Source organism: Macrobrachium nipponense, chromosome 20 (assembly GCF_015104395.2).
Source record: "Macrobrachium nipponense isolate FS-2020 chromosome 20, ASM1510439v2, whole genome shotgun sequence".
Classification (NCBI taxonomy): Eukaryota; Metazoa; Arthropoda; class Malacostraca; order Decapoda; family Palaemonidae; genus Macrobrachium; species Macrobrachium nipponense.
The window spans coordinates 16878589-16890875 of record NC_061089.1 but is presented as its reverse complement, the minus strand read 5'-3'; the positions used below and the strand labels follow the sequence as shown (position 1 = coordinate 16890875).

General features: G+C 41.6%; 1 protein-coding gene across 1 annotated transcript in view; it reads left to right on the top strand.

The window, feature by feature from the left end:
- Positions 1 to 12287, top strand: part of LOC135222598 (calcium permeable stress-gated cation channel 1-like) — a 208668-nt gene that overhangs the window by 180946 nt on the left and 15435 nt on the right. The window contains 5 exon segments of the mRNA XM_064260691.1: positions 2980 to 3057; positions 3060 to 3166; positions 3168 to 3213; positions 3216 to 3270; positions 4039 to 4270. Coding sequence (XP_064116761.1) covers positions 2980 to 3057; positions 3060 to 3166; positions 3168 to 3213; positions 3216 to 3270; positions 4039 to 4270 — 518 coding nt within the window.

Sequence of the window (12287 nt, the reverse complement as noted above, 5' to 3'; positions counted from 1 at the left end):
AATACGAATACGCGAATTTCCATCATGGCAGGCCGCCTGCTTTGTTTACATTCGGCCAAAACTTAACGAGGGTCCACGTGACTTCCTCCCACGCATCCCTTGACCCTTTTTAAACCATAACTCTTTCACTATCTCGGCTGGCGGTAAGATTGAACGCATCTGTCCGTGATACGCTCTCAAATTTGCTTAGTGATTTGCGCACGTGTTGTGTTTCCGTGATAGTGCTTAATACATTACTATTACCCAAATACTAAAGACAATGGCTCCCAAGATGACGAAGGCAAGCAGCAAGAAGGAAAGCATAAGAAAGAAGAAGATGATTACAGTCGAAATGAAGAAGGAAATTATCCAAATGCATGATAAAGGGCGAGCGCTGTGAAAGACATTGCAGCATTCTTCAAGCGGTCGCAATCAACGATCTGCACTATTTTGAAGAAAAGGGAAGAAAGTTAAAGCCAGTAAAGCATCAAAAGGTGTCACAGTATGACGAAACAACGGCCTTATATTCTCGACGATGTAGAAATTTGCTCATGGTTTGGATAAACGAGAAGCAGCTGGCAGGAGATCCGTAAGTGAGAGCATTATTTGCGAAAAGGCTCGTAAGAGTGCAACAAAGATTTGTTTATCGTAATGGGGTTGGGTCATTTCTATAAATTTTAAAGAACAGGCAAAAGCAAGCCTCCATAGAAATATTTTTTCAAAATTGTGAAAGACGACACAGTGTCGCGTAAGCGTAAAATTAGTGATCGTAGTGAACGGTGCTCTCTAGAGAAAGAACCAAGAAAGTCTTCCAGAAGTGTTCACGGAGGGAGATTTCCCCCCCAAGCCCTAAACCCTCTCCTCCTCACCCTTCCCCTCCTCCCGTCTCCGTCTCAAGCCAGTAGCCACACTCGCCAAAGGTAAAGTTCAGGTTTTACTGTGCATGCATATTAAATCTAGGTGTTTATATTTAATTTCATTCTTCAATTTTATAATTTTATGTAATTCCTACACGAATTTTCCACCTTAGTGAACAAAAATAAATAGAAAAATGAATTGAATTGAAATGGTCATTCATGGTCGGGTGGAACGCATTATTTGCTTTTTATAACATTCTTATGGGAAAATCCCATTTAGGTTACGAATTTTTTAGGTTACGAAGCAGCTTCTGGAACGGATTAAATTCGTAACCCAAGGTATTACTGTATATAGATATATATATATATACATATATATATATATATATATATATATATATATATATATATATATATATATTTATTTATTTTAATTCTTAGCCCTCATGGTATGGTTAATATGGTCTAGTCACGTCGTGGTCTCACCCGTTGACAGATCATCTGGAGTGTACCAGCTATATAGGTCTCTACCTGGCTGGCAACTCTAGTAGCACAAGCAGACTTACGTGGCAGTAACCACGAAGCCAGCTATGCTAACAGGTGGAACCAAGATGTAAATCATCTGCATGCGTTTGTTTCCCAAAATCCTTCTATTCTGTCCCTTCCACCTCCAATGGTGGGATTCAGCTATATATATATCTGACAGGTAAGTTTCATGAACAAAATGATATTGTTATGATACAATAAAGTTTGTTTCATACTTACCTGGCAGATATAATAATCAAGTACCCACCCACTTCCCCTCAGGAGACAGTGGAATAAAAAAAATTATGAATAGAAAACGGGAATGGTTTCTGATACCCGCCTCCCAGCGGCGGGAATGGGTACTAACCACCTGGCCGACCACTGCGTGTGCCGGAAGTTTTTGAAATTCTGTCGGGACTTCAGAAAATACAGTTACTATATATATATATCTGCCAGGTAAGTATGAACAAACTTTATTGTATCATAACAATATCATTTATTATGAAAACTTCATACTGTAGGGGTTTTGGAAGTACTGTAGTACAGTAATTAAATTTTTATGGAAAGAAGTTTTACAGTAGGAAAGGTTGTTTTTAAAATTATGATAAAGAAGTGAACAAGATGAAGTTGAAGAATTGTTGATGGTGAGATCCTAAGATTAAACGATTTAGATGAAAAATAAAAGACAACTGTGGTAAAAAAGCATTGGAGAATAATTCCAGTCATATTGACATATATTTGCAGAAATACTTAATGTTTGTTTAGCCTATGTACTGAAGCACACATGGGGACTTGGGACTTCTTTGAATTGGCCTAGCTTATGTGATTATGAGAATTTAGCCATTTATGTTATTGGAAAATAATTACAGTAATGTTGATAGTTAACGATATCATCTGGTTTTTTTTTATATGAAACAAGGTTAAAGTTAAATATTTGAAATACAGATGAGTACTTTAAGAGCCCTGTGTCACTTCATTAGTAACCAGCAATGCCTGAAGTGGGAAAAAGCATATTCTCAAAAGCTCCCAGCTATAATTTTAATACATAACTTTGAATTTTGCATGGTATTACAAGTAACCTTTGTTGATAATAATTCTGAATTGTTATATAAAATGATTTAGCAAAATAACGGTCATGCTTTCAGACTAGTAGGGTCATCCAAAAGACTTGTTCATAAAATAAAAAGCAGGGTTGGTCATTGAGCAAGATGGAGTTAAAGGCATTGGATGGCACAGTAGGAGGATATTAAAGTGAACAGATAATTGGTAGAATAGAGAGAGTAGTGCAGCTAAGAGACAAAAGGTCACAGCAAAGACCCTCTAGTATCATGTACAATGTGCATGTACACTTTTAAGGAGCACCTGCTGTGAAAAGGGGTGCAGTAATCATTTTTCAGTATTTGTCGCAGTGTACCACAGTGCACACCACAGGCAGTGTCCCTATAAAAGAAACCTTCTAGAGTAACAGAAGAAAGTACATATATATTGGAACCCTTGGATTCAGTGCGTATTTGGAAATTATCAGTCACTGCCTGTTACCATATTTCATTATTAGTATTTTTTTTAATGATTATGTAATAAGTGATTTAGGAAATGACTGTTTTATTATTTGTTTCAGGTACTTTGTATATGCCCATCCTGAAACATCTAGTTGATAAGTACAACATCTTCTTTGCATATGGACCATCAAGAATAAACAAAACATTCATACCACAGCATTAACTTTCTGTGGTGTGTCCATTGTATGTTTACAGCTGAGTTTACTATTCTTCTCCGTTGTACGACAGGGTCTTAATAAGGATATTAACAATATATAGCATCATTCTGTTTTGTATAACTTGCCTTGTGTTCATAACCACAATGCATTTCATTGGTTTAAAGACTTCAGTCCAGTAGAGTATAATGGTGAGTGACATTAAAGTTTTATTTTATTTTCTGAAAATTGCCTGCTGGTAAAGATGTGTAATTTTATTTGATGATTATTTCGGTTTTTGCTGCATTACTATTATGACTGATAATGAGTTTACAATTTTATGGAAAAGGCTGAAAGGACACAAACTTGGCTCTCGCCTATTACAAAATAGAATGGTACCACTTAGAAAACAGAAGTATAGAGCAAAGAAGAAAGGAGTCGAACCAAATATATATGAAGTGATATTTTACCCAACAAAATAACAACAAATAACAATAGATTAATAAGTTAATGGTAAAGAATAAACAAGCATAGGAAAATGTCCTTTGTATACCCTCAAGCAAGGGACTCTGGAAGGAATTGGTATTGAAACCTGTGGCAAAGCCTAAGTTTCTTTAACTTTGGTTGTTTGGTCAACGGTCTATGTAAGGAAGAATCTTGATAACTGTATACTGTGTTGTACAAAGCTAACTGTAAGTGTCCTCACTTGAGATACCATTTATGTAATGTACCACCATAAATTTATTTTGGCCATCTGAAGAATTTCCCTTATTAGGAGTCTGTATTAAAAGTTTGTTTGGTAGCAAATTAATCATTAAGTGTTGAAGTATAGTGATCACATTTTCAAAATATTTTTAACCAAAATATTATGTATTGAATTTTTAATCATGTTATGTTTTATATCAAGAAAAGAAATTCATGATGAAATTTTTTCAGGAATTTTCTAATGGAAATGGAGTGGTGACAACACTCAATCCATGAGAGTGACATTACGACGACTGAGGTTGCATGTCAGTTTGTTCCGTCGGTATTACGAGACGCGCCTTCAGGTGTAGAATCCAGTTATAATTACAATGGTTTGCGAACGTATGGAACGCAACCGCCAGAAGAAAATGGACATGCCTCAAATAGCCCTTTAAGGAGTAATGGAGGGAGTCCAAGACTGAAACATACAGGAGAGCAACCAGACCTTTATCAAGATTATTCTCCGCCTAAGGTAAGAATTAAAACTTTGACATTTTCTTTCATATTTTTTTTAGTCATTTTCTTTAACTTGTGATGTCTTTCATAATATTGAGGCAACAGAAATAATCAAGAAGCTATGTATTGTTATGAAATAGCATTCTTTTCCTTTTTAGTATTATTTTGCTTCTTGTAGGTGTTATTAACAGTATTTTTTAATATCTTTAGGTATTTGCAGTTAGATGTAAAATTGAGTAAAAATTATAAGATTCACTTTTTCTGTAGGTTAGGTTTTTTTTATATCATTTAGATATCCCAAGCTCATAGGGTCAATTTGTGAAAAATTAAACAGTTGTTACTGAAACTCTAGAATTTGGAGGCATGGTGTACTTGGCAGTGGATCATAATGAGGCATGCAAGCCTCTAGAATGGGTGAGTGGGTGTGCTATACAGCTTAGGGGTACAGGCTTTACATGGGAATATTGTGTATGAAAATTTCAGTAAGCAATTGTGTATGCTGGATTTCAGTCATGGGTCATTTATATAGTACAGTATACTATATTTCCTTGCATCTAAGCTGCTGTGACCTTCAAGACTTACTCAATTTTGACTAGTAAAATTTGGAAAAATAACCATAAAAGTAAGGTTACACTACTTCATGAGGTGATGGCACTGTTGTGGCTGGGTGTGGTTACGCACATTCAGCTGTCAGTGCACTGAAGTAGCATGGCTGTGGCTGGTATATCATATTGCTTATAGTTTTCAGTTAATTTATTTTAAAACTACATTGTTTAATGTTTTTTCAAGTTCCCAAAATTTTAATATAAATAAGCTTTCTGAGTTGACTTTCCAGTGAATTGAAAAACTGTGAATATATGGTAAAAACTGCTCGGCCATTTTTTCAACAAAATTTTCTTGGAGAACAGTGTCTCAGTGTGTGCAAATGGAAGGAGCTACAGCTGGCACTGTATATAAGGTTTATTTTGTTCTGGATCTGGATATAGGCTTATGCAGCACGTTTTTGTTTCGTCTTAGTGGAAAATTAAACGCTACAATAGAAATACATATAAGAAATTCTGAGTAAAATGTTTTTGCAGGGTTACATTTGTAAAAATACAACACAAACTTAACATTCAAAATAGAACAAAATAAAAAACAAAAACAGAGATTAAAATCCATACAATAAAGATATTACTAATAAGAAGAAACATTTTAGCCTTCAAAGACTATACGTATACACTTATTAGTACCATATGTAAAAGTACTCTAAGAATGTTTGATTATGAGTCTTGCTTTAGTAAGATTTTCTGGCAAACCCTCTTAACAGCATTACAGGAGGCCCATACACTTAAGACCTGACCAATTAGGTCTAGGTCTTTATTCATCCCCATCCTCTCCGATTTCCTGGAACTTTCTAACGTTCTTCATCTTGCTACTTTCTGATTACACTTATATACCTTGCCCTACATTGTTTCAAGTACATTTATTTTGAACTTCGGGTTGGTTTCTCATAATAATAATGTAAAAAAGTAAAAGTCACTTGTGTTGATTTACTAAAGTTTATGTCAGTCAGTCTGATGTTATGAGCATTGTTATTGGTTGCTTACAGTGTGGTTATGAAATATTTTGATGAATAGTTTAGAGTATTCTTTACATTAATACGAATGAAAATATTTACATTCATAAAAGACTGCTATTATGATGTCATGGGTGTTTTAAAGGGGGTGAAGGTTGTTTTTTAAGGCGGTCAATTTTGAGTCAAGTACATGTTTGGAACCAGTTACAGACATTATGCTTGATATACCTGTATTCTACTATCTCGGCTTCCACATAAGTATGTTATATGTATGGTTTTTCCACTGCACTCACCCATGAATTTCATATTTTGTTGTCACATATTCACTGTCCTTTATTTTCTTTGTATGGGCCTGTCTCTCTGCTACATAGGAAAGTACAGGTTTGATATAGGGCTCATGAATTTTTTTTTTTTTAATAATGGGTTATTCTTATGCACCTTTAGATAAACATTTGATATAAAGTTCACTTTGGCTATAGTAGTTGTTGTTCTCACTGCCCATGGAGTGGCTGCTTTGCAGTCTAGTTTGTCCCTGAGTAACGAGTGTTTGACCATAGTGATTATTCCAATAAAGAACAAATGAAAAACCCATTCGTAAGGCATTCTAAGATAATCATGACAGTTTTGAGCCACAATAGGGTTGTCTTCATGTGCAATTAAATGCAAGAATCCAGCTAAGGAAATCAATAGGAGTACACAAAGAAAAAATAAAAAGCAAAAAGTATCAATGACATCAAGATCACTTAGGTCAAACCAAACTGGCTATTTCATATCCAACAATATTCAGTCAAACTGACAATCTCATCACTTCTCATGTTTTGAGAGCAGCCAACCTTACAAATATTAAAGGTGAAATGGCCAAACTGGTGATCCAGTGATCTTTTATGTTATTGATACTTTGTACTTTTATTGATTTTCTTAGCTGCATTCCTCTCTTTACTTTCACCAGAAGGGAGCTTAGTCGGGCTCAAAACTGTTGTGATAATTTTGGATTAAAGGATACCTCAAGAATTACTTTATTTGTAATTCCTTACACTTAGAGTGAAATTCATCCATACATCATTATAAATGGGTATGTCAAATGCTTCCCTGGTTATACAGGGAAGCTCTGAGACATTATTTTTACAGACAATACAAAGTAGTACCATACTGATATTCTCATTATGTATAGATGAAGGCCTAACTGATAATGTTAGAATTTTAACAATTTCAGCAAACCCAGTGATTATGTGAATTTGACAAAATCTTGGCAATTGTGCTTTTGTTATTTTATTATGCATGTAGAGATGCCAATAATCATGTACGTAAAAGTATTAATTGTATGGTGGTAATGCAAATGACATTCAGTTTACGGTAGACATGATTAGTGGTGATCAACTTATTGTTTAGAATCCCTAGCAATAATACTAACCTTTACCAGGCAGAAAGTTTAGTTTTTTTTTTTCTAATAGAATAACCAGAATTAATCCTTGATAATGCCCCTGTTTGGTTTTTGTTGCTTTTTTTTTTTTTATGTTATTGTACAATCTGTTATAATGATTGCATGATGACGATATAGTTATGTGCATAAAATTTTTGGCAGATGTAGTTTTGTGATGTGATACTATGGATTTGATTTGTCCATTGTTACTTTACATGCAAGCTTTTTAAGTTTTTTGTTTGATCAAATTGTTTTCTTCATTTTTTCTTAAGGAAGTTTGGATTTTATGTTTAGTTTTACAAATGGCAACAAAACCTGACCAAGCTGAAAGCCAGACCGACACTTCTTTGTTTTTCAGCACCTTGATGGCCTTGTTTAAATGAGTCTTTCAGAATAACTAGAAAAGGTAAACTTCTACAACAGGACTGAGGTTGTATGATAGCTGCTTGCTGATTTGGCAGATCTAAAGCAGACTTTACCAGGTGAAAGTGTAGTTATATTTAGGAAGCAGACATTGAACAGTTGATATTTTTTGTGGTGTATTGGAGTATTGTAAATGTTCTGTTTGCATCCTAAAATATCACATGTTTCTTAAATATAAAATGCAATTATATTTTACAGTCAGGCTCTCGCTGCATCATATATCTTTTAATGTTTTTTTTGCTGTACATACTATGAGTGTTTATTCACAGAATTATAAATATGTAGCCTGGTAATTGTCTGTTGCTTGTGTGTATGGAATTTTAGAAATGTACTGCAAAGATACCATTGTTCCGACACAGCATACAAACCTTCGGTCCTTTTACAATAGGAAGGTACTAGCGGCAGCTGGATAGGTCGTAAGCTTTCGAACAAGGGGTTCGGTAGTTAACTGCTTGTCCGACAGGCGCGCGCGCGCGACTGGGAGGTAAACAAATCACTTTTGCTTTCGGCTGCTGGCGTGTGGACGTGTATCATCGCTCTCTCTGCCCGCTTCATCGTCGTTGCTTTCGCATGGTTGGTGTTTTTCTTTTCTATTTTATCTAGTGAAACTGAATTGTAAGTACAATCATTTATATTTATTTCCATTGAATTCAATTGTGAATTAAAGGATCTGGTTTCACCACGCCCTCCGATTACCCGAGTGCCGGGACTGAAGGGCGTAAGTGCGGGAATTCATTTTCCAGAAATGATCCTCGTATTGTGTATGCTCGGTGCCGAGGGTGGAAGAGCGCTCGCTCCGAGCGTATATTTTGGTTGGAAATGTGTAGATGAAAATCGTAAGTAAGTGCTCTTCATTTATTTTATTTTTTTTTGGGTTTTTTTTTGTTGGGGGGACCTGTATGCTCGTTGCCGAGCGAATGCGCTCGGCACGAAAACTTATTCTGTATGGAAGTGGAATCGCAAGTACAGTATTCTTTTTCATTTTAATTTTCATATATTATTTTTGATTGTAGCCAATACTCATTTTGGATCAGTTTCCGAGCTTACCCGGAAATTGATCCTTTCTTTTTCCCCATTTGAATGAAGTGAAATCGCAAGTGCAGTTCTTTTTCATTTTCATATTTTATTGAGATTGCATGTTTACTTGAATCAATGTTTCCGCTATTTCCCGGGAATTGATTCCTTTACCCATTTTTTATTTGTATGAAGATGAAATCGCAAGCGCAGTATTCTTTTTCATTTTCATATATATTTGATTGCATCAATTCATTATGGATCAAGGTTTCCATTCATAATCGGGAATGGATCCTTTTTACCCTTGCGCTCGGTACCGAGGGCGCAAATGCGCTCGATCCGAGCCCTATTCATTGTGAAGTGAACGTAATGCAAGATTCTTTTCATTTTATTCCTTTTATTATTGATTGCATCAATATTATTTGGTTCAAGTTCCGCTCAGTCCAGTTTGGAATTGATCCTTATGCCCTTGCATTCGGGACGAGAGCACGATTGCTACGGGATCTTATTATTATGTTGGGTACATGGGTGCTGTGCGGGGGTGGGGAACGAGACCCCTCCCGCTCAGCTCCCACAGATGGCCCTTCCCTTGGGGGGGGGAGTTGGGGGGAGGTTACTGCGTTCTTCTCCTCGCAACCGATCCGTCGAGCGCGGGGAGGGCGCTCGGTGCCCGATGTACAATTGTATTCGGGGTCTTCCACTCGTTCGGAGAGGGCTCACCCCCCCGCGCGAGGGGACTTCCCCCCCACTAATCGCTACTACTGTTATTTCCGCAGGTGCTACTGCCACGAGGGTGGACCTTGGTGAGGTATGGGCGTCCTTCCATTTGCAGGGCGTGCTAGTGTCCAGGGGCTGCGGTTCTATGTCTGGGCCTACTGCGGTCACCCATGGAGTGGTGACCACGCTCCAGGTGACGACGTCCCTCCTCACCTGGTGTACTCTCGCCTCACGTGGTAACAGTCTTGCCTACAGCCGCTGTGAAGTGCCGTTTCGCCGTACCGAGAGGGGGGCGTGCCGCCGCCGCTCGTGGTTGCCGCGCTGCCGCGACCACACTTCCGCTGCCCATAGAGCTCGCCCCTGGACCTGCCGCCGGTCGGTACCAGGATGTTGCTGGCTGCTGCTCCACTTCCTGTGTTTCCAGTGCTGCCTGCCGTACCTGCCGATTCTGGGCTGACTGTCCATGCAGTTGCTGCGCTGGCTGTCCCTGCCGTTTGCTGTGCTGGCTGTCCCTGCCGATGCTGCGCTGGCTGTCCCTACCGATGCTGTGCTGGCTGTGCCTGCTGTTCCTGAGATGCCCATACCTGCTGACGTCGTACCCTGTTCGTGGTGGTACTACCCCAGACTTTTGTCTGTCTGTACAGGTGCGTCCGGGCCCTGTGGCTTCGGCTACAGCAGCCCCGGCTCCGCCCTGGATAGCAGATCTTACGTCTGTCCTGAGGAAGCTGACGAAGAAGAGGAGGAAGGTGTCGTCGTCGTCGTCTTCATCTTCTTCATCGTCGTCGGCTGCCGCCTCTTCCCCTTCGACTTCTAAGGCTTCACAGCCGAGGAAGAAGAAGGTTGCCTCCTCCCTCCTAAGAAGTCTCCCTCGGGAGCTTCTCGGGACCCTCTCACCTCGGTGGGACGGGAGGGTTCCTTCCGCTGGTCCTCCTGCTCCTTCGGGAGCGGGGCCCGTCCCTCTTTCTTCCGCAAGGAAGAAGACTACGGGGACCAGAGGGGTACCGGCTAACACCAGTACTTCCTCGCCTGGTGTCAGTGGTTCTGCCACTGCATCAGGGTCCGTTCTCGGCCTCTCGTTCGAGGGAGGTCCGAGTGTACGGTCGCCTACCAGCGACCGTGCAGCCAGGAACCAGACCTCTGAGTCCACTCAGCGTCAGGTTCACGGCACGGGGCGGAAGACTGGTGACAGCCGCTCACGCGACTCTCACCAGACCAGCTCTCGCTCTCGCGGCGACCAGGCTGGCTCACCCGGGGACGTGACGGTCCACGACCGGCCACGGGCTGAGGCTGGGAAGAGGTCCTCCCGTTCGCCGGTGCCAGCCACGGCTGGAACCAGCGACGTGACGTGCCGTGAGGACAAGCACCGGTCTCACTGTGACAGTGGAGCCTGCAGGTCGCCTGACCGTCGCTCTCACAGAGAGCGATCGGGTACGGCAACCAGCACCAGCTCTTCTGACACTCGAGATCGGGGGCCGCTGTGCTCAGTCCAGCCGTTCTCCACAGCGAGACGGTTCGACCAGCCTGCAGCTCAGATCGCCACTGCGGGTTGACGATCGCCTGCAGCCCTCCAAGCCTGCTGGTTCTTCTGCCATGCGAGCGAGAGGGAGCGTCAGGTTCTGCCGCTCCCGTACCTTCAACCTCCTCGGGTTACACCGGGAGGAGCGAGGTATTGAGGAGTGATCGTGAGGGGTGCGCCCCTCATGATCCCACCACGACGCCCTACGTGCCAGGCACGGTTCTTGGACCGGCCAGGACGTATGCGCAAGTGGATGGAGAAGACCGAGAGGGCTGTCGCTGTTCCCCCTTCTTAGGAGGAAGGTTCTCGGAATATGCTCTTGTTCGAGGGCTTAACGGTCCCACTCTGCAAGATGCTGTGACTTCCGAGATCCAGAGGAACTTTGCCGAGGTTATGGCGCTGATTCGTCAGCACAACGACCTCGGGGAAGGATCGCCGCTCCCACCAGCGAGCCACGTCTCGGCTCGAGGTCGTTTTGGGGCCCGAGAGGGAACCCAAATCGACGGTGGGTCTGCCGCGATCGGAGCTTGCCGACTGTGTTGAACCAGGTAGTCTCTCGTCTCCGGACAAGAAGGCTCTCTCAGTTCTGGCCGGTCGAAACAAGCTACTTCACCTCCTCTACTGCGACAAGAGGCGTTTCTACGTGTCTTTTCGGACACCGTATTTGAATACCCCCTTCGGTCCTCTGAGGTTTCGACCTCGACGAGGACTGGAATGAGTCGGAGACGGTATCGGCTCTCTCCTGTCAGGTGTCGATCAGCCCCCACCCAGACGACGTTCACAGTGGCGGCAGACCATTACCTACAGTATGAGTTCGTAACCCTCCTCGGGAAAAACGTTTTTCTCCTGATGATACGTTTTTCCCAGGCTCTGAGAGGCCATCGCCGTAAGGCGATGGCTGCTCCTTTTCTTCCTCCAACTGCTAGTTCCGCTGGGAAGGCGAGCCAGTATCCAATTCCTCCCCATTCCCTCCCTCTCCTTACGGCTACGAGGGAAAGGGGTTAGGGATCCTACAGAGATTTCTCTGTAAGATCCCACGTTAGGCTGCGCTACCGGGGGGACCTTCGGGTCCTACCTGACGTAAGCCCCGGTCGTTGAGGAGGGATCCTGCCCTTTCTCGATTTCTATGGGAATCGGGAGGATACACCAGCCGATATCGTTTGACGAATTCGGTGGGGGGTTTCGCAGAGTGCTTAGAATTCTACGGAATTTCTAGCGCACTCAGAGTGTTCGAGTTTTTTACGATCTCCAACACTTAGGCGAGACCACGGTCCAAAGTGAGCGAGAATCCCCGATAATTGCTCGAATTCCTGTAATTTCTAGCATTTGAAGAAGACTGCTGCTGAAAGAAGAGTATCTCACAGTAGGGGCGATTAACCTGGAAT